The sequence below is a fragment of the Heterodontus francisci genome, chromosome 6 (assembly GCF_036365525.1).
Source record: "Heterodontus francisci isolate sHetFra1 chromosome 6, sHetFra1.hap1, whole genome shotgun sequence".
Lineage (NCBI taxonomy): Eukaryota > Metazoa > Chordata > Chondrichthyes > Heterodontiformes > Heterodontidae > Heterodontus > Heterodontus francisci.
This window is the reverse complement of record NC_090376.1, coordinates 134,539,431-134,566,494: the sequence shown is the minus strand read 5'-3', so window position 1 is coordinate 134,566,494 and position 27,064 is coordinate 134,539,431. Positions and strand designations below refer to the sequence as shown.

The window sequence follows — 27,064 nt, the reverse complement described above, 5'->3', positions numbered from 1 at the left end:
TCGATGCGGCTGGACGATCCGGCAGTGACGAAAGCAAACTGGACGTTACGTCCAGATTCCTAATAGAAACAGTTAAAGATGCCAAACTGCACGACGTCTTCAGCAAACCTGCAGACGGAGCGCAGCGCAGATACACATGGCCAAGATCGGACGGGTCTGCCCGTTCCAGGATTGACTTCCTGTTTGTGTCCCATGCTGTCACGGTCGGATCCACTGACGTCAAGCCGGTGTTCTTCTCTGACCACTGCCTCTTACTGGCCGACTGTCACTTACAGGACGACCAGCGGGTTGGCAGAGGGACGTAGAAGCTCAATGCTACACTGCTGATCCCAGAGAACGTTGAGGAACTCAAAAGGGATTACAAAGGTTGGAGGACCGTGAAATCCCTCTTTGAGTCTTCAGTTCACTGGTGGGAAGCGATTAAGGAGAACATCAAGAGGTTCTTCATCCACAAAGGTGTTCAGAGGGCGAGAGAGAGACAGAGGGAAATGTCCCGACTCCAGAAAAGTATGCAAAATCTGCTCCGGTTGCAGTCGATGGGGGTCGAAGTCAAGGAGGACCTCCAAGAGGTGAAGAGCCAGCAGGCCTCGCTCTTTGCCAAGGAGGCCTCCAAGATCATCTTCCGGTCCAGAGTCCGCTCCATCGAGCAGGATGAGACGTGCTCGCGTTACTTCTTCCAAAAGGTACACACAGGGAGCTCTGTTATCAGCAGCCTGAAGGAAGAAGATGGTTCGGTAACATCTTCGCAGTCCGACATACTAAGGATCAGCAAATCCTTTTATGCGGGGCTGTATGACGCGAAGCCCACAGACAGTAGAGCCTCCCAGTCCTTCCTGTCATCTATCACAGAGGTCTTAGATGACAGCAGGAGGGAGAGACTGGACAAGCCGCTAACACTGGACGAGCTGACAAAGGCCGTCGAGTCCTTCGAGACGAGTAAAACTCCCGGAAGCAACGGCTTACCGGTCAAGTTGTACTCGGCCCTGTGGGACTGGGTCGGCCCGGACCTGCTGGAAGTATACGAGAGTATGCTCCTGGCCGGCAGCATGTCAGAATCCATGAGGAAAAGCATCATCACCCTCATTTACAAGCGGAAGGGGGAGAGGGCAGAAATCAGAAATTGGCGGCCCATCTCACTGCTTAATGTTGATTACAAGATTCTGTCCAAAGTCATAGCCAGTCGAGTCAAGTCTGCTCTGGAGTTGGTGATCCACCCCGATCAGACCTACACTGTACCCGGCAGGAAGATCTCTGATAGCCTCGCGCTACTCAGGGATACGATCACCTATGTACGGGACAGGAGGGTGGACACCTGCCTCGTCAGCCTGGACCAGGAGAAGGCTTTTGACAGGATATCGTACACCTACATGATGGACATGCTTTCCAAAATGGGGTTTGGGGAGGGAATCTGCAATTGGATCCAATTGGAACGCACTAAAGCTTGGGGCAGCCGCAGCAAAGGCTCAATGGGGAAAGACCACAGTGTAAGGTCCCCCCACCAAGCTGAACTGAGGGGCTGGATCCATGGGAAACCCCTCGAACTGTATCGGGAAAATTTTCATTTGCTGTAAATGTAAAACTGTAATTGGCATGACAAATGTGAAATGGAAGGGTTGTGAAGCAACTCATGATTGTATTGAAGGAAACTGATCTGCCTTGCAATGTTTGTATTTTTTGACTTGATGCTGCTTTAAACTGTTTGGGAATGTATTTTTTTTTTAAACAGATTTTTATGAATAAAGTATATTTTGGGGAAAAAAAAACTTGGAGTGCATAAAATGAAAAATAGAACTATAAATTTCAACTAAAAAATGGCATTCAATGCCACTCAACAAATATGTCAAACCTGGAAAAGGATTATCTTATTCAGATTCAATACATTATCTCACCTAGAATTCTAATATTACTCTATGAATATCAAAAGTGACTATTACATCTGTAAACAAAACCAACAGCCCATTGACTAACATCCCCTCCTATATTGACTTTTTTGGCTCATTTTTGGTCAGCCAAAAACCAAATGTTAATCTCCAAACTGGGATTTCACTGACTTGTTAAAAAAACAACTTTGAAGTCATGTTTTGCTAAATTCCTGAGTTAAAAAGTTGATACACAAAGACAAGAGAAAATAAAAATAAACTTAAATAAAAAGGTAGAATTTTTTTTTTTAAATCTGCAAATGCTGAAAATCAGGGGTGGGAGGCAGGGGGAGGGAAAGTGCTGGAAATACAGAGTAAACCAATCAGATGGCTGACCCAGGTTTGCAAAAACAATCTGAGCCAAAAGGCCAACCTTTATCTACAGAACCTTGATCTTGAGCACAAGATACACACTTTAATTTTTAACTAATTTTAACTGCCAATATACAGGCGAACTACACTATAACATACACCCCCGTAACCAACAGATACAAGTGTGTTAAATCAGTGCTCATTATAGTTGGGTTTAACAATTTATTCCAACAAAAAAATAAAGAAATGACCAATCTGAGTTAAATATTAATTTAATTATGTTAAAAAAGCTATCGTGTACACTTGATATTATTGCTGCTTTCCTCAATACTCAGTTTTTATCTGGTTAACCAGTCCAAAGAGATCCTCAGTTCCAGGTAATGACTGAGAAGTTTTGCACAGTCGCTAAAAGTCCAGTTTTGTTGCTATAAATGTCTCTTGGACTGTAGTTCTGTACAACTATTGATCAGCTATACACTAGCAACCTCCATATTAAACCCACTCCTTTTGCCAACAATTGCCTTAAATTTTAAATCATGCCACCCCTTAAAACAGTCCAGCTATTCATTTTAAGTTTCAGTGCTTAACGAATAGGTAGAGTTTTCGGCCTTTGCATACAACACATCACCCGGTGCTGGAATGTTATTTCCTCTGGCTATTTTAAACCAGCAATAGACACGTTCATCAATTTCTTTGTGAGTCGCAGGACATATTCATTTTCTCTGGATTGGCATTGCATCTTCAATGATAGCAAACTTGACTTTTCTGCTGTCAGTCCACACAGTTGCAACAGCGCTCTTTGCAAAGCCAAGTTCTTTTCAGATTACGGTTTGCAGTTTTCATTTTATGGTGTGAGTCATGGATGATTTGATGCTTTGCTTTCAGAGAAAAATGTCTTACCACCTTCATACAAGTGCCTATTTTCCTGTTGCAGCTGCCTCTGCATGTCTGTTACCTATTTTCAGTTTACGTGCAAATGTCTCAGGCAACAAATGCATACGTTATACAGAATTCACAATATAATTGGTTATCTTCCAATTAGCATCAGCTTGAATACCAGCAGTGTGTTCAGGTCAATCAAGATTGATTCTGCTTAAGTATTCATTGTAGTTGGGATGATTTTCATTAAAAGAATAGGGTCTTGCTCTTGGGACCATTAAAACTGGGCCTTCATTAGAAGCATGGTTCATGAGACTGAAATTAGCTTGGCAGCAAGTATAAATTTGTTATTTGATCCATTAGACACACTGCTTCATTAAAAATAAAAGGCAGCATGGAATTTCCACATATTTCTAACTTTTCATTACTGTGGAGAACTTGATGGCTCTATCCTTTTATTTTGTTTTGCAATCTCTTTGCTTGAAAACAAAATGATAATGTATAAACCACTTCACTCCAAAAATTTAAACTTGTACCCTATTCCGTAGAATTTGCATATTTCAATTTTGGTAAATCAAAGTTGTCGTGTAGTCCTGGTTCCTGGAGGTAACATAAGAACTAGGAGCAGGAGTAGGTCGTCCGGCCCCTCGAGCCTGCTCCGCCATTCAATAAGATCATGGCTGATCTTTTCGTGGACTCAGATCCACTTACCCGCTCTCTCACCATATCCCTTAATTCCTTTATTGTTCAAAAAGATATCTACCTTAGCTTTAAAAATGTTTACTGAAGTAGCGTCAACTACTTCACTGGGCAAGGAATTCCATAGATTAACAACCCTCTGGGTGAAGAAGTTCCTTCTCAATTCAGTCCTAAATCTGCTCCCTCTAATCTTGAGGCTATGCCCTCTTGTCCTAGCTTCACCTGCCAGTGGAAACATCCTCTCTTCTTGTATCTTACCTATTCCCTTCATAATTTTATATGTTTCTATAAGATCCCCCCTCATTCTTCTGAATTCCAATGAATATAATCCCAATCTACTCAGTCTCTCCTCATAAGCCAACACCCTCAACTCCGGAATCAACCTAGTGAACCTCCTCTGCACCCCCTCCAGTGCCAGTACATCCTTTCTCAAGTAAGGAGACCAAAACTGCACACAGTACTCCAGGTGCGGCCTCACCAGTACCTTATACAGCTGCAACATAACCTCTGCTTTTAAACTCAATCCCTTTAGCAATGAAGGACAAAATTCCATTTGCCTTCCTAATTACTTGCTGTACATGCAGACCAACCTTCTGCGATTCATGCACAAGGACACCCAGGTCCCTCTGCATAGCAGCATGCTGCAACTTTTTACCATTCAAGTAATAATCCTTTTTACTGTTACTCCTTCCGAAATGAATGACTTCACATTTATTAATATTGTATTCCATCTGCCAGACCTTTGCCCACTCACTCAATGTATCTATGTTCCTCTGCAAAGTTTCAGTCATCTGCACACTTTGCTCTGCCACTCATCTTAGTGTCATCTACAAACTTTGACACCCTACACATGGTCCCCAACTCCAAATCATCTATATAAATTGTAAATAATTGCGGTCCCAACACCGATCCCTGAGGCACACCACTAGTGACTGATTGCCAGCCAGAATAGCACTCATTTATCCCCACTCTCTGCTTCCTGTTAGTCAACCAATCCTCTATCCATGCTAATACTTTACCCCTAACGCCATGCATCCTTATCTTATGCAGCAGCCTCTTGGGCGGCACCTTGTCAAAGGCCTAGGTACACCACATCCACTGGGTCCCCATTGTCCACCTTGCTCGTAATGTCTTCATAGAATTCCAAAAGATTTGTCAAGCATGACCTGCCCTTCATGAACCCATGCTGCGTCTGCCCAACGGGACAATTTCTATCGAGATGCCCTGCTATTTCTTCCTTGATAATAGACTCAAGCATCTTCCCCACTACAGAGGTTAAGCTAACCGGTCTATAATTCCCCATGTATAGAAGTTCACTTTGCCCATCATCAATATACAAGGGGAGATGAAACCGCGGATAGTGAATCTTTGTGTTTTTATGTAAACTGACATAGCAATTTATGTTCCAGCACAGGAAATAAATCACCTGCCCATTCACCAGCTCACACACCAACCACTCCTTCCTGTGAGACATTATTGGTGTGTCCTTCCTCTAACTGACCCTTCCTCTAACTGACCTTACTGCAGTCACTGGTTACAGGGCAATCACTTTCTTTGCTGGAAACCAAACACACATTATGTACTGCTTTGCTGAACACCTCTGTCTATTCTAGAGTGCAACCCTGAGCTCCATGTCACTTGCCATAGTCATAGAGAGATACAGCACTGAAACAGGCCCTTCGGCCCACCGAGTCTGTGCCGACCAACAACCACCCATTTATTCTAATCCTATGTTAATCCCATATTCCCTATCACATCCCCACCATTCTCCTACCACCTACCTACACTAAGGGCAATTTACAATGGCCAATTTACCTATTAACCTGCAAGTCTTTGGCTGTGGGAGGAAACCGGAGCACCCGGCAGAAACCCACGCGGTCACAGGGAGAACTTGCAAACTTCGCACAGGCAGTACCCAGAACTGAACCCGGGTGGCTGGAGCTGTGAGGCTGCGGTGCTAACCACTGCGCCACTGTGCCGTCCCAAATTGCCATGTCAATTCGCCAGCTCAGTTCCGCTCTGACCCCTCCACCTTAGACCTGCTACAATGTTCCAGTGAATAAGTGTGTATGCATGTCTTCCCCATCTCCTGTTCCTTTCTAAATACTTCTCATCATTAGTATCTTCCAATGCTAAAGAGTCCACACGTGGAACATTAACTTATCGGTTCTCTCCACAAATGCTGCCTGAGCGTTCATTCAAATCTTCTGCACTCCGAGGCGTCATCCTATAAGCTGCAACATTTGAATGATCTCAAATTTAACAGACATAAGTTGCGCCACTATTTATACTAAGTTTGCCTGTCTCCACTGTAGACACCTTTATCAGGGACCAAATCAGCATCAGTTGGATCCTCAGCAGCTCCTTTTCCAACCCACAGCCTATAGACTGCCTGTGATGGAGAATCCCACTTTCAACCTGATCCTGGCTCACAGGAAGGTAGGAAATGGGATTAATGCAGTATTGATTTCATACAAGATTGAAGTCCATTTTAGGTAGCGTCTCCATTTTAATAGAAATTTTAAAAGACCTTGCTGAATGCAAATCCATTAACTGATATTGCAGAAGTTTTGAAGTATTGACGTTATTGGTTGCCCTTTCAGCTCCAGTGTATGGAGACTCCAGAGGAATAAATTTTCTTTTAATACTTTAATGATTCTAAATTTAGACATAGTGAACCTATCCAACCAAATATATAATCTAGGTGATACATCATACTCTCATACTTTCATTCAAGTATTGCGCCTTTTTTTTTTACCATCCTAAGAAAGGCTGATAGCAAAGATTTTGCACTACTGCTTACAGGTAATTTGTTTTTCTAAACTAGATGCAACACTTGTTTTAATAATTCACCAATAATTACTTTTTCAAATTGACAATAGTGAAACAGTTGATAAAATTATATAGACATTTAAAACAATAATGGACCAAATCTTGCTGTTATTTATGCGCAAATTGGTCAGCAAGCTCACGGAATTAAGAAATATGCCATGAGTTGTGAATCTCCAAACTCGCTAGCCGATTTATGCTGCTCTGCTGTTTCCTTTTCAAAGGGCATTTCACACTTAGCTTTCCCGATTTTTAAGAACTTGTTGGATTTGCATATTAATTGTCTGTTAAATCACTGCACAAAGATAGGCTGGAACGTAACAGCCAAGTACCTTTTTAAACACATGCCATTGTTAATGTAATGCCGCTCTGACCCAGAAAGGGAGCAATTAAAACCGTTCAAATTTTACATTTTAAAACTTTTTTCTTTACTTTTCCTTTGTCCATTTTTCTTTCTTTACCTCTCACTATTTCTCTGTCAGTAGCTAATTTGACATCTGAATTCACCCTCTTCCTATGTTATTTCCATTTCTTTCTCAATCCTTAAATATCATTGATTGAGATAAAAGACTGCTGGTCGAAAATTTGAAATTCAAACCGAATTTAATGATTCCACATTTATTCCTTTCCTTTTACTTAACACCGGGTAGAACATGCCAACTATTGAAGATTCTCGGACTGCCTCATTCATGTTTTTGGAAACACATTCATAGCCATGCAATAACTTGTGTTGCATGCTCCGATAGGTAAACTGACATTTTTCAATGCTGTTCTGATAGTATAAACCCTTTACCAGTATATTGCATTTACCATTTGGTATGAAATTCAGAGTGAATTATAGTTTTGTTTATAAATGACTTTTGCAGAAAAAAAAGCATTTCAACTCACAGACGTCTGTTCTTCAATATTAATGTCTATTCAGTTAATAAAGGAAAAGAAAAGTACGAAGGAGTGTTTTCCGTTCGAAAATCTTCCCTAATTTCTACTCAAAGAGAATATGTAACATTCTATTGTAACCCATCCAAAAAATCTTTAGATCTACAGGCACTTGGAAATACATCATTTAGGATCTCCTGTCTTTCACAGATGCTCCAATGATGTTAGTTATCAGGAAAGTTATTGTCCTGGAGCACCTCTAATCATTTTAGCAGAGATAGTATAAACTCAAACAAAAGTCAACACCACCATGAAGGCATTTTATTCATAAACTGGTTCAGTTTATGAAAGGGTTAATCTAGAACAGAAAACACCCTTGATAATTATAATTGTGACTGAAGTATGATAGCACAACACACAAACACAAGGCAGTATACAGCATTCAATTAGAAAAATGTACAAACCACATTTTTGAACATGTAATGCAAGCACTTGAGTCATATATGCAGATAGAACTGTACCTGAGATGTACCTTGTAGAATTTCATCAAACAGATTCCTAGGCTCCCTAAACTGTCCATGCGTAGCAGGTTGTTAGGCAGAAAAACACAAGACAATATACAGTAACACAAATAAGTAGAGACTAAATATAAAATGTCAAACGATGCACTGCTATTCAAGTTTTCAGGTTTCTAAAACCTGATATTTTGTCCACAAAGTTCGTGGGTTTGGTACAGCTGTGCACTTAATACTGATTGAGACAGTTAGTTGCTGAAAATGTTAAAAACGACAACTGTTAATTTCAAGTAAAATTCAGAAGTTACAAAGAGGATGAACACATTTTACAGATCAACATCTTTCTTAAGCGTACGTATTTTTAAAAAAAAAATTAATGCTTCCTCAGACTTAAACAATAATTTAAAGAAATAGACACTCCCATTAGTCAATCTTTTAGTACTACAAAATGGTTGAGAGATGAAGATGACCAAAGTGATTAGGAATTGTACTCTTCATCATGGAATTGTACTGGGTATGTTTTCAGACATGGAGCAAGTGGTTTCATGGAATAACTGGTGGACTATATATCTTATTACTGTTACTACAATATCAAAACTCAATAAAGCTTTCTTTACTATTGCTTGCTGCTCATGAATTCCCACTCAAAACATCCAGCTTGTATCCATCAGACCATTCTGTAAATCAACTTTGTCAATAGGAATCAAAGTTATCAAATAAAAAAAAGCTATCGCGACATTTTGCATATATAAAAAAAATCATTTCTCACTCTTTGTCCAGGTTCTGCTGCCCCAGCTGCCATTGCAGCAGCTTTGGCTTTTTCTGCTTCATCATACGTCGGCAGGGAGGTGGCAACGCTATAAGGAGGTGGCACCGGCATAAGGTCACTCTGGAAATCTGCTTCTGTTGAAAGAGAAGATATAGACAAAAATTAGTTGAAGCTTTGGTGTGGGGAGAAGACAAAAAAAAAAAATCAATTTTGTTACTTTGTTTGGAATGGATTCTGTTCATCATACCAAAATGTGACTGTTGCAATATTGAAAACGGTTACCACGAGAATGGAAAATTGTAAATGCATTATTTACACTCTTGTGGTTAGCACAGAAGAAGTCTTACCCACCACCCCCATGTTCAAATATATAACAGCTATCTAGAATGCAATTTAGGTCTTTTACAAAAAAGATTTCAAAAATTTATTTTCACTGCATATCACCCAACTGGTTTCATCCAGATTTGATAGAAGAGACAAGATACAAACATCTTATTCTGTGTTTTTGTGTTTTTAATTTAGAATACACCAATATGTTGTTTCCTCAACCTACACAGCAGCAATGCAAGGCGTCTTTTTCGGAATGGCACATTTTTCATTCTCGCACCTCATGTCAGCATCCAGAACTCCATAGCATAGTCAACTACAGAGTAAAGCTCCAGTCCTCAGGTTCAACAATGAGTCATGGACCTTGCCTCAGAAAAGTACCCATCTTGCATCAGTAAGCAAAACTACTAATTTGGGTTAACCTACAAGAAATGATTTTATACAGACAATCAGCTGAAAGATGCACACAAAGGAAAACAGGAACAGGAGAGAGAGTGAGAAAGCATCAGGAAAGAGAACTAGAGAGAAGAGAAAAGAAATCAGAAGCACAAGAAGGAAAGAGAGCCTCAAAAAGACAGAAAAGGAGACAAGAGAAGGGAGAGGGAATGAAAAGCAGTAAAGACAAGAGACAGAACAGCAGGAGAGAGAAAATGGGTGGATGGATAGAGGTGGAATCAGAAGAGAAAAGAGGGATAAAACAGGACAGAAAATTAAAAAAAACCTGCCACATGTGTGAGACAGACAGACACAAAAGGGAAGCTGCGAATGAGACAAGTGGGGAAGAATGCGACAAAAGGGAAGCAGGCAAATAAGAGTGCAGTAGAAAAGGAGAAAGCATGAAAAAGCATTTGACAGAAGCCAAAAGAGGCATAAAAGGAGGATAGAATGGAAAGACGAAAAAGATGATTTAACACCTTCAACGTATCAAGGTGCTTCAAAGAAAGGACCACACATAGAAGCATGGGTTACTCTCCTATCTTTTCTCACGCCCTCTCCAAGCTCATTTTGTCCATGAGACACACCTCATGCACTCTCAAACCCATATCCACAACCCTCCAAGATATTTGCACTCAACTAATTCTGACCTCTTGCGCATCCCCGATTATAATCACTCCGCCATTGGTAGACATGCCTTCTGCTGCCAAGGCCATAGCTCTGGAATTCCCTTCCGAAACTTCTCCACCCCTCTTTCCTCCTATAAGACACTCCTTAAAACCTACCTCTTTGATCATGCTTTTGGTCATCTGCCCAAATATCTCCTTATGTGGCTCAATGTCAATTTTTGCTTTTTAATTCTCTTGTGAAGTACCTGGAGATGCTTGCTGCATAAACGCAAGCTGTTGTTGTTGTTATTATTGTTGGGAGAGAGATTAGTAGACTTGATTGAACTTTAAGACACAAAGATGAGATTTGTAAAGATTTTTAAAGGAGGACAGGAGGTAGACAGGTTTAGAGGTAGTGAGATGAACAGAGGCAGGATGCACAGATCAAAGTCAGAGAACTTAAGTGTACATGAAACGATCCACAGCTGGTGAAGATTACTGTAGGCAAGGTGCAATCGTGAACAGATTTGAAGGTGAAGACAAAGATGTTAAATTGGACTTGTCAGAGAATAGATTGTCTATATGTCAATGAGAATGGAAATAATGGATGAACCAACTTAATGTAGGACGGCGTGCAGGCAGCTGTGTTTTGGACCAGTTGGATTTTATGAAGGAAGAATGATGGGAGGTCAGCAAGGACAGCTTTGAAGTGACAAGTGCATGGATAGATGTTTCAGTGGCATGGGGGAGGAAGAGTTGGGAGAGAAAAGAGACGAACAATGCTGTGGAGGTGGAAGTCAGCAGTTATGAAAATTTGTGCAGTAAGATGCTCAGATAATTGGAAAATACAGCACAAATTTGCACATGACTTTAGTCTAAACGAGTAGCCAGAGGAGGATGGGTGGAGCTCAGGAATAGGAAGGGTGCAGTCACGATGTTGGGGGTTTTCGACATGCCTCCCAACAGCCAGCGGGAGGTAGAGGAGCAGATATGTAGAGAGATTTTGGAAAGATGTAAAGGTAACAGGGTTGTAGTGATGGGTGATTTTAACTTCCCCAATATTGACTGGGACTCACTTAGTGCTAGGGGCTTGGATGGGGCAGAATTTGTGAGGAGCATCTAGGAGGGCTTCTTGAAACAGTATGTAGATAGCCCAACTAGGGATGGGGCCATTCTGGACCTGGTATTGGGGAATGAGCCCGGCCAGGTGGTCAAAGTTTCAGTGGGGGAGCATTTCGGGAGCATAAGTTTTAAGGTACTTGTGGATAAGGATAAGAGTAGTCCTCGGGTGAAGGTGCTAAATTGGGGGAAGGCTAATTATAACAATATTAGGCAGGAACTGAAGAATTTAGATTGGGGGTGGCTGTTTGAGGGTAAATCAACATCTGACATTTGGGAGTCTTTCAAACGTCAGCTGATTAGAATCCAGGACCAGCATGTTCCTATGAGGAAGAAAGACCAGTTTGGCAAGTTTTGGGAAGCTTGGATAACACGGGATATTGTGAGCCTAGTCAAAAAGAAAAAGGAAGCATTTGTAAGGGCTGGAAGGCTAGGAACAGATGAAGCACTTGAGGAATATAAAGACAGTAGGAAGGAACTTAAGCAAGGAGTTAGGAGGGCTAAAAGGGGTCATGAAAAGTCATTGGTAAACAGGATTAAGGAAAATCCCAAGGCTTTTTATACATATATAAAGAGTAAGAGGGTAACCAGGGAAAGGGTTGGCCCACTCAAGGACAGAGATGGGAATCTATGCGTGGAGCCAGAGGAAATGGGCAAGGTGCTAAATGAGTACTTTGCATCAGTATTCACCAAGGAGAAGGACTTGGTGGATGATGAGCCGAGGGAAGGGAGTGCAGATAGTCTCAGTCATCTCATTATCAAAAAGGAGGTGGTGTTGGGTGTCTTGCAAAGCATTAAGGTAGATAAGTCCCCAGGGCCTGATGGGATCTACCCTAGAATACTGAGGGAGGCAAGGGAAGAAATTGCTGGCGCCTTGACAGAAATCTTTGCATCCTCATTGGCTACAGGTGAAGTCCCAGAGGACTGGAGAATAGCCAATGTTGTTCCTTTGTTTAAGAAGGGTGGCAAGGATAATCCAGGAAATTATAGGCCGGTGAGCCTTACGTCAGTGGTAGGGAAACTATTAGGGAGGATTCTTCGGGACAGGATTTACTCCCATTTGGAAACAAACAAACTTATTAGCGAGAGACAGCATGGTTTTGTGAAGGGGAGGTCGTGTCTTACTAATTTGATTGAGTTTTTTGAAGAAGTGACGAAGATGACTGATGAGGGAAGGGCGGTGGATGTTGTCTATATGGACTTTAGTAAAGCCTTTGACAAGGTCCCGCATGGCAGACTGGTGCAAAAGGTGAAGTCACACGGGATCAGAGGTGAGCTGGCAAGATGGATACAGAACTGGCTTGGTCACAGAAGACAGAGGGTAACAGTGGATGGGTGTTCTTCTGAATGGAGGGATGTGACTAGTGGTGTTCCGCAGGGATCAGTGCAGGGACCTTTGCTGTTTGTAGTATATATAAATGATTTGGAGGAAAATGTAGCTGGTCTGATTAGTAAGTTTGCGGACGACACAAAGGTTGGTGGAGTTGCAGATAATGATGAGGATTGTCAGAGGATACAGCAGGATATAGATCGGTTGGAGACTTGGGCAGAGAAATGGCAGATGGAGTTTAATTCGGACAAATGTGAGGCAATGCATTTTGGAAGGTCTAATGCAGGTGGGAGGTATACAGTAAATGGCAGAACCCTTAGGAGTATTGACAGGCAGAGAGATCTGGGCATACAGGTCCACAGGTCACTGAAAGTGGCAACGCAGGTGGATAAGGTAGTCAAGAAGGCATACAGCATGCTTGCCTTCATCGGTCGGGGCATAGAGTATAAAAATTGGCAAGTCATGTTGCAGCTGTACAGAACCTTAGTTAGGCCACACTTAGAATATTGCATGCAATTCTGGTCGCCACACTACCAGAAGGACGTGGGGGCTTTGGAGAGGGTACAGAGGAGGTTTACCAGGATGTTGCCTGGTCTGGAGGGCATTAGCTATGAGGAGAGGTTGGAAAAACTCGGATTGTTTTCACTGGAACGACAGAGGTGGAGGGGCGACATGATAGAAGTTTACAAAGTTATGAGCGGCATGGACAGAGTGGATAGTCAGAAGCTTTTTCCCAGGGTGGAAGAGTCAGTTACTAGGGGACATAGGTTTAAGGTGCAAGGGGCAAAGTTTAGAGGGGATGTGTGAGGCAAGTTTTTTTTACACAGAGGGTGGTGAGTGCCTGGAACTTGCTGTCAGGGGAGGTGGTGGAAGCAGATACGATAGCGACGTTTAAGAGACATCTTGACAAATATATGAATAGGAAGGGAATAGAGGGATATGGGCCCCGGAAGTGCAGAAGGTGTTAGTTTCGGAAGGCATCAAGATCGGCGCAGGCTTGGAGGGCCGAATGGCCTGTTCCTGTGCTGTACTGTTCTTCGTTCTTTGAGGAGATGGCATCAGCGACTCAAGCAAGACGTCACATTGTCCAACTGCAAGCAAATGTTTTTGTATCAAGTAGTGGTACAGAGGTAGAGTGGGGATCCTTAGTTTATATATGGAAGCTGACCTCATGCCTGGAGCTAATATCACTCAGAGCCAACATATAGATAAAGGAAGCATCCACTGATAGATTGGGACTCAGGAAGTGTTGGTGCTGGACAGGGAGAAATCATTGTTGGATAGGTAGGAATGGGATAATGCGAGTGCAATCCCACAGGGCTGGACAATGAAGGGAAGGAATTGGAGGTGGTTGCATGGTCAACTGTGTGAAACGTTGCAGAGAGGTCAAGGAGAGGATAGAGAAATAACACCTCATGGTTTTAGTCTGGCAAGGGCAGTTTCAGACAAATGGGAGGAAGGAGACACAGAGGAAAGTAGAAATTAAGGAAGCAACTATTTAATTGTAAATGTTTTGCAAACTAATCAACTGGATTGTTTTTAAATTATTGTTCAAGTTGACACTGAGTGACCAATAAGCAAACAAAGGCTTAAAAATAAAAGCACAATTTTTCTCGAAGTTAAAAACTTTGCTCTGGCATCTTCAGTCTGTCCATCCCGATATAGATTGGAGAAAAAGAAACAAAATTATTATTTATTTTCATTCTTATTTTTCTTGTCCTGAGTATTGAGACCAACATATGAACAGCAGCTCTGCAAACAAATCCCATAAATTAAATAAAGCTGGCACGGTACAATGTACTCTGAAACAGCAATAATAGGATTTATTTCATTTCATTATACAAATAGATCATAACTCATACACTAGACAGTGTTTTCCCAAAAAAAAACTTAATTGTTTTCCTATCCCTGATGCTTCAAGAAACAAATTTATATCGTCCAATACTTCCATTTCAGTTGAAATAGAAAATTTTGCTAGCCAGTAGGAAAATACCAGCAGAAATTTCAAATCAAGAATATTCATAAATAGAAAACAATAAAGCTGCATCCATTTGACGAAAACAGTCTCTCCCCTTAAACCCTGCCAACCCTCCGCTTCCCATACCACCTTATATTACAAACAGAGTATATCCAGATCGTTCACAAAATATACCCCACGTCCCCTGTTGGAAACAATAATTCACAAAATATTGACAGATAACACAGTACCTAATGGAGCTACCTTCTCAAAGATTCAAAGTGAAAATCCATTCCACTGAACAATGTGGTTCTCCTCAAAATGGAAAGGAACGGACTCTAGTGTGCAGATAATAGCAGTCAAGAGCAGTTGTGAAGAAGGGGATTCTACCTTTCATAATGCACTGAAGCTGAAGTGTCTGAAGTCAAAAAGGTAGAAAAGACACAAGAACATAGCATATTGTTCCTACTGGCATCCTCAGGACTGCACCACCCTCATATCTGGTGCACTATAAGCACCTTTCCTCACATCTTAACAAATTGCTAGCCAGTATAATATTCTGGCAACCTTCTGTTTCTAACTTGCATATGTTAAAATTCAGGCCCATCATGGTGGACAAAGCAGTATCATCTTGCAGTAAAGTCATGACATAAACCCACAATTTCCCTCATTACCAAGTTCTAAATCAAAAATAATTAATAGACAACTCACACTTCTCACTCTAAATTAGGACATAATCTATTGCTTAGGTAGATTCAATGAATTAAATACTTTTCCTCCTTATTACATTTTTCTGTCCCATTCAGATCCTGCTATTTCCTCCATACCTACAATCGTTATCATCCCTACTGCATCTGGTGATTTTCCTCCTATGTTATTGCAGGTTTTATCCTTGCAGTACAGTCATAGAATTCTAGTCGCACAGCAAACTTTCTTCTTCAGATCCCTATCCTGCCTACTCTTACAAATGGAATAGGGAAGAATACATTCCAAAATCATCTCAGCCGCAGGACATCTGCAGTGCAGTGTCCTAGGCCCAACAATCTTCAGCTTGTTCACCAATAACCTTCCCTCCATCATAAGGTCAGATACAGGGGATGTTCTCTGATGATTGTGCAGTATTCAGTTCCGTTCTCAATTCTTCAGATAATGAAGCAGGCCATGGTTACATGCAACAAGACCTGGACAACATTCATGTTTGGAATGATAAGTGGCAAGTAACATTCGTGCCTTTTGAGTGCCAGGCAATGAATCTCTCCAACAAGACAGAATCTAACCACCTCCCCTTGGTTCAATGGCATTCCCATTGCTGAATCCCTCACCATCAACATCCTGAAGGTTACCATTGACCAGAAGCTTAAATGGACCAGCCACATAAATACTGTTGCTACCAGAGCCGGTCACATGTTGGATATTCTGCAGTGAGCAACTCCCCAAAGCTTTTCCACCATCTACAAGACAAACACCAGGAGTGAGATAGCATGCTCTCCACTTGCCTGGATGAGTGCTCAAAGCACTCAAGCAGCTCAAAACCATCCAGGACAAAGCAGCCAGTTGACTGGCATCTCCACCCAACACCGCCACGTCGTGGCTGCATAATGTACCTTCTACAAGATGCACTCTGGCAACTTGCCAGGGCTTCTTCCACAGCACCTTCCAAACCCACGACCTCCCTCACCTAGAAGGACAAGGGCAGCAGCAGAATAGGAACACTACCACTTCCAAATTACATATGATCCCGAGTTCGACCTATATTAGCATTTCTTCTCCGTCACAGGATCAAAATTCTGGACAGCCTACCCAACAGCGGTGTGGACTATTCACATGGACTGCAGCAGTTCAACAAGGCAGCTCATCACCACCTTCTCGAGGGCAACTAAGGATGGGCAATAAATGTTGGCCTTGCTAGTAATGCCCACATCCCATAAACAAATTAAAAATAAAATGAAGACTTTTCTAAACTTCTCACCTGGGGCTGATGCAGTTGCTCCCATTGTGACACTGCTGTAAGGTGGTGGTGCTAAGTCAGTTTCAGTGGATGATGTCTGAGCAGACTCTGTGGGAAGGTTTGGCTGTATGGTATCATCTGTTTGTGGAGAATCATCTTCATTATGCAGCTATTGTAATAGAAAAAGAAAATAACAATCAGGAGAATAATTACAATATTTTCAGTAAATTCCCATTTTTGAAGTACAATTTGATTTTTGCTCTATAATTAAGCCTTTAATAGCAATTAATCATCAACCTCTGGGGAGGGTGCAGTAGAACAAAATCCCCTTATTTTTAGGCTGTGTTCAGGTTCACTTGAACTGTTTTACTTTCAAGGAATGTATATTATACATTAACACCACTGCCACAACAAAAACTTTGAAGAAAAATATAATCTAAATTTAATCCCAAGCATCATTAAACAGGGAATAAGCTTCATTGTAATACATTATTCAACAACAATTGATTCACTTTGAGAAATCATTCCTAAAATCATTAATGAACTTAAGTTGCTACATTTGGAAAAGCATTCAATAGAAGGAACATTTTGGCCTGGAATTTACAGTGCTTTTGACAGTGAACTGTCAGCATTCACCGCCACTAAATCAAACCGCAACTTCAGGATTTCCGTTTTGATCTGCACTTGTGCTAATTCCTGAAGTTGCAGTCTGCTCTTCTAAGGCTGGAACCCTCAGCACCACTGCCCATCCACACCCCCAAGCCAGCAGTGAAATCAATTAATTTGATGAGAACTTCCCCTTTTCTGCTCTGATATCACTGTGGGAAACCTCATTAAAGGATAAGCCTTGTTCAATGAGATGTAACTGGATTTTTAACAGTGATCTGAGCAATAACCACAGCTGAACAACTGATTTTTCCCTGAAAAAGTGGAATGTTCTTAAATTTTTCCATTATGATTAATAGATTTTTATAACTGGATTTTAATTGTTTTTAAAACTTTGTTCATGACATCACTGCAGCCTAGGGCTGGAAATTCCCATTAAACAATGCCAGAATCAATTGCATGTTGAGATAGGCAAGGTTCTCGCCACGGAGATCACTAGATATCTCAACGCAAGTTTTCTTCAAGGTCAGCAGCATTTGCCGTCACTTCGCCACTGACTGCAAACTATAGGCCAATGGATTACCTTTCCCTACTGAAAATACTAAAGAACCCAAGTTTTAAACTTGATTAATCCGTTCTGCTCTTTTTTCCATCAACATACATCTCTACAATAGTGAAACACATCTAATTTCTCGCAATGCATTATTTACTCCAAGACACAGAAACATTTGCTTTTTTAAAACAAATGTATAAACATGTCAAAAGGAAAATAAGATAGATTTAGACCAAATGCTATCTGCCACATCAGCGACCATGAATAACCTTCCCATTTAACTCAAGAGCACATCAGAAAAGAAACACCTTGGCCAAGAAAATGGTCCATGCATTAGACTACTCAGGCCCCAATACGGCAGGCAGGAAGTGCGGGCACAACTCGAGCCGGAAATACCTTACTGGTTAAGGACCAAGGAGGCATCCATTACCCACACCCTTCCTTTAAGATTGGTTTACACTGAGGCAGCCTGCACCAGCACCAGTAGCAGACAGGACAACCATCCCTGTGCATCATACAAACATATGAATTAGGAGCAGAAGTAGGCCATTCGGCCCCTCGAGCCTCCTCCACCATTCAATAAGATCATGGCTGATCTGTTTGTGTTTCGAATTCCATACTCCCACATACCCCTGATAACAATAGATTATTTTTCGATAAGGGAATAAATCTATCTCCACCTTAAAAATATTCAATGACCCCGCTTCCGCCACCTTCTGAGGCAGAGAGTTCCAAAGTCGCACAACCTTCAGGAGAAAAAAATTCTCCTCACCTCTGTCCTAAATGGACAACCCCTAATTTTAAAACAGCGCCCACTAGTTCTAGACTCACCCATAAGAAACATCCTTTCCACATCCACCTTGTCAAGACCGTTCAGGAACTTATATACTTCAATCAAGTCTCCCCTCACTCTTCTAAACTCCAGTGAAAACAAGCCCAGTCTGCCCAACCTTTCCTCATAAGACAACCCGCTCATTCCAGGTATCAATCTTGTAAACCTCCTCTGAAACTCCTCCAATGCATTTGCATCCTTCCTTAAATAAGGAGACCAAAACTGCACACAGTATTTGAGATGTGGTCTCACCCAATGCCCTGTATAACTGCAGCATAACATCCTTACTTGTATTTTCAATTCCTCTCGTAATAAAGGATAGCATTCCATTAGCCTTCTTTATTACTTGCTGTACCTGCATACTAACTTTTTGTGACTCATGCGCTAGAACACCTAGATCCCTCTGCACCCCGGAATTCTGCAGTCGTTCTCCATTTAAGAAATACTGTTTTTTTATTCTTCCTGCCAAAGTGAACAACTTCACATTTTTCCAAGGAGGCAAAGGGTGATGTTCGAGAGTTGTTTTTGCAAGTGGAAGCCTGTGATCAGTGTTGTACTACAGGGATCGGTGCTGGGACCCTTGCTGTTTGTCGTGTACATTAATGATTTAGATGTGAATATAGGAGGTATGATCAGCAAGTTCGCAGAAGACATGAAAATTGGTGGTGTCGTAAATAGTGAGGAGGAAAGCCTTAGATTACAAGACGATATAGATGGGCTGGTAAGATGGGGTTTAATCCTGAGAAGTATGAGGTGATGCACTTTGCGAGGACTAAAAGGGCAAGAGAATATACAATGGATGGTAGGACCCTCTGGAGTACAGAGGGTCAGAGGGACCTTGGGGTGCTTGTCCACAGTTCATTGAAGGCAGCAGTACAGGTTGATAAAGTGGTTAGGAAGGCATATGGGATATTTGGCTTTATTAGCCAAGGCATAGAATATAAGAGCAAGGAGATTATGATGGAGCTGTATAAAACACTGGTTAGGCTGCAGCTGGAGTACGATGTACAGTTCTGGGCACCACACTATAGGAAGGATGCGATTGCAATGGAGAGGGTGCAGAGGAGATTCACCAGGATGTTGCCTGGACTGGAGCATTTCAGCTATGAAGAAAGACTGGATAGGCTGGGGTTGTTTTCCTTGGAGCGGAGAAGGCTGAGGGGGGACCTGATTGAGGTATACAAAATTATGAGGGGCATTGATAGGATAGATAGGAAGAAGTTTTTTCCCTTAATGGAGAGGTCAATAACTAGGGGGCATAGATTTAAGGTAAGGGGCAGGAGGTTTAGAGGGGAGTTGAGGAAAACATTTTTCAGCCAGAGGGTGGCTGGAATCTGGAACACACTGCCTGAAGGGGTGGTAGAGGCAGGAACACTCACGACATTTAAGAAGGCTTTAGATGAGCACTTGAAACACCATAGCATACAAGGCTATGGGCCAAGTGCAGGGAACTGGAATTAGTTTTGGACGGGTGCTTGATGGTCGGCGCAGGCGCGTTGGGCTGAAGGGCCTATTTCTGTGCTGTAAAACTCTATGACTCTATTTACGGTAAGGGGCAGGAGGTTTAGAGGAAAAAATTTTAAACTCAGAGGGTGGTTGGAATCTAGAACGCACTGCCTGAAGAGGTGGTAGAGGCAGGAACCCTCACAACATTTAAGAAGTATTTAGTTGAGCACTTGAAACGTCATAGCATATAAGGCTACGGGCCAAGTGCTGGAAAATGGGATTAGAATAGTTAGGTGGTTGATGGCCAGCACAGTCACGATGGGCCAAAGGGTCTGTTTCTGTATCTGCCAGATTTTTTGCCCACTCACAACCTATCTATATCGGTCTGCAACCTCCTTATGTCCTCTTCACAGCATTCTTTCCTACCTATCTTTGTCTCATCTGCAAATTTAGCTACCATGCCATCGCTCTCCTCATCTAAGTCTTTGATATAAATTGTAAAAAGTTGAGGCCCAAGCAAGGACCCCTGCGGAACTCCACTCATCACATCCTGCTAATCAGAAAAGGACCCATTTATACGTACACTCTGTTTTCTGCCAGCCTGCCAATCCATGCTAATAAGTTACCCCCGACACCATGAGTTCCTACTTTGCGCAGTAACCTTGGTCAAATGCATTCTGAAAATCCAAGTACAGTACGTCAACGGGCTCCCCTTTATCCACAGAACATGCTACTCCTTCAAAGAACTCCAATAAATTGGTTAAACATGATTTCCCTTTCGCAAAACCATGCTAACTATTCCCGATTACCGTGAGTTTTTCCAAGTGCCCACCAAAACCTCTTAATAATCAATTCTAACACCTTCCCCAAGACAGACGTCAAACTAACTGGCCTATAGTTACCTGTTTTCTGCCTCCCCCCCCCTTTTTGAATAGAGGGGTTATATTTGCTACTTTCCATTCTGATGGAACCTTTCCTCTGCTACAAAGAAGGCAAGTAACTTACCTGAATGGAGAGCTGGGAGATGCAAGAGCACTTGATATCGGACCTCTGACACCCATCTCTCCTCTGCTCCAAACCTTCCCTCTGTCCCCACAGTCCCTGGCCCAGGCCCCCATCCCGATCCACAACCCAGGCCGCCCAATCTTAATTCCGCTTCACCGGCAATGTTGAAATGAGGCCAGAGGTCCAATATATAATGAATCTTGGGCCTCACATTCAGGTGTGGAAACATGAACCTTGGCATGCTTCCCCCACCATGACACCTCTCCCTCCCCCATTGATAAAGTGGGTCAGAAGCAGAACATATTCACCTCGAAGTAAAATTTGTCCCCTTTTCTTCACAATACAAAGCTGGTGTGTCAGTTTGATTTTGCCTCTAAACATACCCAGAAATAGAATAGCTACTAATTAAGTGCATTCCCCACAAGCCCCATTGGAATAGCAAGTGGGTATGCAATGCATAGAGGATGCCTTCTTCAAAAGAATGGAACAAACACCACGATGTACAGAGACTAACTTAGTCAGATAAAGAGAAGTACCTGCAAGGGGCGAGGGTGAGGAGGGGTGGGGAGGTGGGGAAGTGGAGAAAGAGACTTCATCCGCTATAAAATACATGTCAAATGGATTGCTAAATCCAAACAGCATTTCTGTTTTGATATTATCAAAGGACACCTCAGCGTTGTCCCAAGACATTTAAAATGCATCAATGCACGTCTGTGAAGAAAGTTGATGTGATTTAAAATGTTAATTTGCTAGCTTTCTTCACATTGATTAATGCTACATGGTTACTGCAGGCTTAATGTGCAGCACATATTACAACTATGCCAAAGCAACACGAACTGTGTGAGCATAGTGTCATGCAGGCCCCCCACCTGCCAAGAATGAGGCACATCAATTTCACCACATGGATATTAAACTTCAAATTGTTGCTGGGAAGAAAAGAGGGCCGACTACAAGGAATTGCCAGGCCCCTGACCAGAAAGACATTTTTATATACTAGCAGACAGTGTTGGAATAAAGGAACCAGTCCCTGTTCCTAATACACAGAAGACATGGTCAGACCAGTTTAGTCGCATGACTAACTGGCTGTTGCAGAGTTTTGAACTGAGTTTTAAATTGGCCAGAGATTTTGAACACAAAGTTCCTGGCTTCTGGATTGAGAACATCTCTCTCTCCTGCCTGCTCTCATCTCTTTCTCACCAGCTTTGGAATCCACTGAAGACACAGGAACCCCAAGAGACAGAAAAGTCTCCTACAGTGAACAAGGTTTAAGAAGAATACTGGGCCCCAATGAAAAGCAAGAATTACCAACAAGCAAGAACTACCTACAAAAGGACTCTACAGTGAGCTCAAAGCACAGTAACAAGAAACTCTTCAGATATTGCCTCAAACCTCTCCACTTTATTTTTCTTCTGCTCTTTTCGCATGTGCGTATCGCATATGTATGCTAGCATGGGCATGGCATGTATCTGTAGGTGTTAAACAAATTTAGAGTTGAAGTTTTAATAAATTTCACTTTTTCTTCTTTAAACCTAAGAAAGCCGGTTTGTGCTCATTTCTTTGCCTTATAAATTAGAAAGCAGTGAACAAGGATTCACCAAGGGGGAGCTCAAAACACAGTGTGTTTAAAATTAAATCCTGTTACAGGAAGACCAAATGAAGGCTGAAAGGGATCCCTTGACACCTTTCTCACCTGGTCGTAACAATTGGATGTCTAATTGCCCAATTTTGAAATAGGAGAATTTCTCTTGGGTTACTTCATTTTAAATGAGGTGCCTCAGTCTGCTTGGTTTCACTGCTTGCTCATTAAACAGAAACTAATCCTGTGCTGTACAATTTGTTCCTTACTTCATGGTCTGCACGTCACACAATACAAAGCATCTTCAATTTTGAAAAGCGCTCATGTAATTCCAGTTCAAGGGTTACCAAAATCACGCTGAGTCCATCTATACTGATCTTCTGTTTGTAGAAAAGCATACGTGGACCATCACCAGGCATGCCTAAATATGACATACCAACCTGGTGAAGCTACAACACAGGACTTTGTGCATGCTAAACAGCAGAAGCAGCATGCTATGGACAGAGCTAAGCGAACCCAGAACCAATGAATCAGGTCAAAGTTCGGCAGTGTTGCCCATCCCATCCAGTCATAAATGGTGGACAATTATATAACTAAAAAGAAAAGGCAACATCCTCATCTTCAAGGTGGTAAAAGGCCAGCAAATGACACAAAATAGACAAGAATGAAGCATTCACAAGCACCTTTAGTCAGAGGTGTCAAGTGGATGATCCTTCCTCAGTCTCATGTGTTGTCCATAATCACAAAAGCCAGGCTTCAGCCAATTCAATTCATTCCAAGTGATAGCAAGAAATGGCAGAGTGCACTGAAAACAGCAAAGGCTATGGGCCCCGACAACATGTTGTCTGTAGTGCTGAAGACCTGTGCTCCAGAACTAGCCAAACTGTTCAAGTACAGTGACAATACTGACATCTACCCGATAATGTGGAAAGTTGCCCATAAAAAGCAGACAAATTCAACCCAGCCAATTACCACCATATTAGCCAACTTTCAATCATCAGCAAACTGATGGAAAGAGTTGTCAAAAGTGATATCAAGCGTCACTTACTCATCTGTATCCTGCTCAGTAATACTCAGTTTGGGTTCTGCCAGGACCATTCAGCTCCAGACCTAATTACAGCTTTGGTCCAAACATTGACAAAAAAAGCTGAATTGCATAGGTGAGGGGAGAGTGACTGCCCTCGACATCAAGACGACACTGACCGAGTGTGGTGTTACGGCCAGGTTGGGGTGGTGGGGGGCCCTCAGGCTCCTCTCTTGCCCTTCCTCTTATTTGGCTGCAACAGGGTTATTCCTTTTAAACAGTGGTTGTGCTTACCACCAGGGTGTTTTACCTTTTTCCTTTACTGTGATCTTCAAAGAACCAATATGACAGGTTTTCTTGAGTTTAAACAACAAAAGAGGCAAGTTTATTATACTTAACTATCTAACCCGGATTTAAAATAATAAAAATAAAACGCTACACATTCACACACACACACACAAATAGATTTAAGAGGGAAAAATATAGATTTGGTGGTTGGATTAAAGTCCAGAATAAACAGAACTTAAATACACAGTCTGCGAAGTGGATGATTCGGTAGTCCTCTGGCTGAAGCTGTATTCTTGAAGTCCTTGGCTGGCCAAAGTGCACTTTGCGGTTGGCCTGTTTTGCACAGGGTTTTCTTGAAGGCAGACTGATAGGTGGCTCTCTTCCCTGGTCTGTGGACACATACAGTTTTCAAACTTAGACACGCAGACTACTCTGCTGCTGCACAACTCTTTTTAGGTACACTGATGACTGTATCGGTGCTGTTACCTGCTCCCGCCCCGAACTGGAAAACTTCGCCAACTTTGCTTCCAACTTCCATCCTTCTCTCACCTTTACATGGTCCATCTCCAATACTTCCCTACAACTTCCTCGACTGCTCTGTCTCGATCTCTGGGGATCGGCTGTCTACTAATATTCATAAACCCACCGACTCCCACGGCTACCTTGACTACACTTCCTCACACCCTGCCTCCTGTAAGGACTCCATTCCATTCTCCCAGTTTCGCCATCTCCAATGCATCTGCTCTGATGATGCAACCTTCCACAACAGCGCTTCTGATATGTCTTCTGTTTTCCTTAACCGAGGATTCCCCCTCACTGGAGTTGACATGGCCCTCAACTGTGTCCAGCCCATTTCCCACACCTCTGCCCTCACCACTTCCCCTCCCTCCCACAACCGCGAGAGGGTTCCCACTTTGTCCTCACTTTCCACCCCACCAGCCTCCACATCCAAAGGATCATCCTCCGCCATTTCCGCCACATCTAGCGTGATGCCACTACCAAACGCATCTTCCCCTCCCCTCTCCTCCCGTCAGCATTCCGAAGGGATCGTTCCCTCCGCAACACCCTGGTTCACTCCTCCATTAACCCCGATACCTCATCCCCTTCCCATGCAATCACAGGAGGTGTAATACCTGCACTTTTACCTCCTCTCTCTTCACCATCCAAGGCACCAAACACTCCTTTCAGGTGAAGCAACGATTTACTTGTACTTCTTTCAATTTAGTATAATGTCTTCACTGTTCACAATGCAGTCTCCCCTATATTGGGGAGACCAAACGCAGATTGGGTGACCACTTTGCAAAACACCTCCGCTCAGACCGAAAACATGACCCCGAGCTTCCTGTCGCTTGCCATTTCAACACACACCGCCCCCCCCACCGCCCTGCTCTCAAGCCCACATTTGAGTCCTGAGTTTGCTGCAGTGTTCCAATGACCATCAACGCAAGCTCGAGGAACAGCACCTCATTTACCGATTAGGCATGCTACAGCCTACCGGACTGAACACGGAGTTCAATAATTTCAAAGCATGACTGGCACCCCCCGCCCTCAACTTTTTTATTTTTAGTTTTACTTTTTATTTTTATTTCTTTTTATTTTAGTTTGTTTCGTCATTCAATTTTTTTCGACCATGTGCCTGCCCACTTTTTTTCACATTTGTGCTACTGGCTAGGGCTTTCATTATTCTGTCATTTAACACCCTCTCTGCACCAACGCTTTGTCTTTCACCACACTATTAACACACTCTTGGCCTTTGCCCCATGACCTTCTTGTCAGTTATTCTCTGTGACCCTATGTCCTATCAACATCTTCCCTTTTGTTCTCTTTAGCCCCACCCCCCTTTATTTGCTTATTTACATTTCTAACCTTTGCTAGTTCTGATGAAAGGTCATTGACCTGAAACGTTAACTTTGCTTCTCTCTCCACAGATGCTGCCAGATCGGAGTATTTTCCAGCACTTTTTGTTTTTATTGCAGATTTCCAGCACCTGTAGCATTTTGCTTTTATTTTAGTGAAAAAGACATGCAAGGTAGGCAAGCTGGTGAGGCGAGAATTAAAAGAATTGGTGATTCAAGAAACAATAATGGACAATATGCATTATATTTTAAAAGTAAACAAAAGTTTTTAATGATGCATTGGACCAGACTGAGAAAGAAATGACTTGTGTTTAACAGGAAATACTGTAATTAGCGAATGGAAAATGGTCCATGTAACATATTGGGTAGGAACACTGCAGCAGGAGTAGGCCATTTAGACCCTTCAGCCTGATGAATAATTCAATGCGATCATGGCTAACTATATACCCGCCTTTTACCCATAGCCCTTAAAACCTTAGGTTAACAAAAATCCATCAATCTCAGATGTAAAATTATCAATCTTGAATCAATTGCAATTTGCAGACGAAAGTTCCAAATTTCTAACACCCCTTGAATGCTGAAGCATTTCCTAATTTCACTCCTGAAAGGTCTGGCTCTAATTTTTTGTCAATGCCCCAGTCCAACACTCCCTAAATAGCAGAAATAGTTTCTCCTAATCTACCCTATCTGTTTCCCTTAATATCTTAAGCTTCAATAAAATCATCCCTGAACCTTCTAAATTCCAGGGAATACAACCCTAGTTTGTGTAATCTCTCCTCATAATTTAACCCTTGGAGTCCAGGCATCATTCTGGCAAACCTACACTGCACTCCTTCCAAGGCCAATATATCCTTACTAAGGTGTGGTGCCCACAACTGTCCACAGTGTTCCAGGTGTAGACTGACCTGGGCTTTGTATAGCTGAAACATGACTTCTCATACTTTGTACTCCATTTCTCTAGCTATAAAGGCAAGCATCCCATGAGCCTTTTTGATTATTTTCTGTACCTGTTCAGAACATTTTAACAATGTGTACCTAGACCCCAGGACTCTTTGGACTTGCACTGGTCCAAAGGACAGAACAGGATACTTTGTCAGGTCCAAATGGATATCTCACATTTGCCCACATTGAAATCCATGACAAGGGCCCATGAAATGGCAAGATTGTTTGGTGATAATATGGCACGTGCAATTTAAGTGAATACAAGGAAGCTGAGTGCATGTTGTAGAAGCAGGAAAGTTGCACCACCCATTGTGGTCTAACAACATCACCCTATTTGATCATCAGTAAGATTGGAGATACCGTGAACCGAGTGGTCAGAGAATAAGATGTCCAAGTACACCTGCAAAACAAAAT

The 27,064-nt window shown here is 42.2% G+C and overlaps 1 protein-coding gene across 1 annotated transcript in view; it reads right to left on the bottom strand.

Annotated features, from left to right (window-relative positions):
- The window catches only part of ndfip2 (Nedd4 family interacting protein 2), a 104,373-nt gene that overhangs the window by 58,570 nt on the left and 18,739 nt on the right, over positions 1–27,064 (bottom strand). Inside the window, exons 2-3 of the mRNA XM_068034362.1 lie at positions 16,544–16,691; positions 8,799–8,932 (exon numbers count right to left, since the gene is read on the bottom strand). Coding sequence (XP_067890463.1) covers positions 8,799–8,932; positions 16,544–16,691 — 282 coding nt within the window. The remainder of the gene's footprint in view (positions 1–8,798; positions 8,933–16,543; positions 16,692–27,064) is intronic.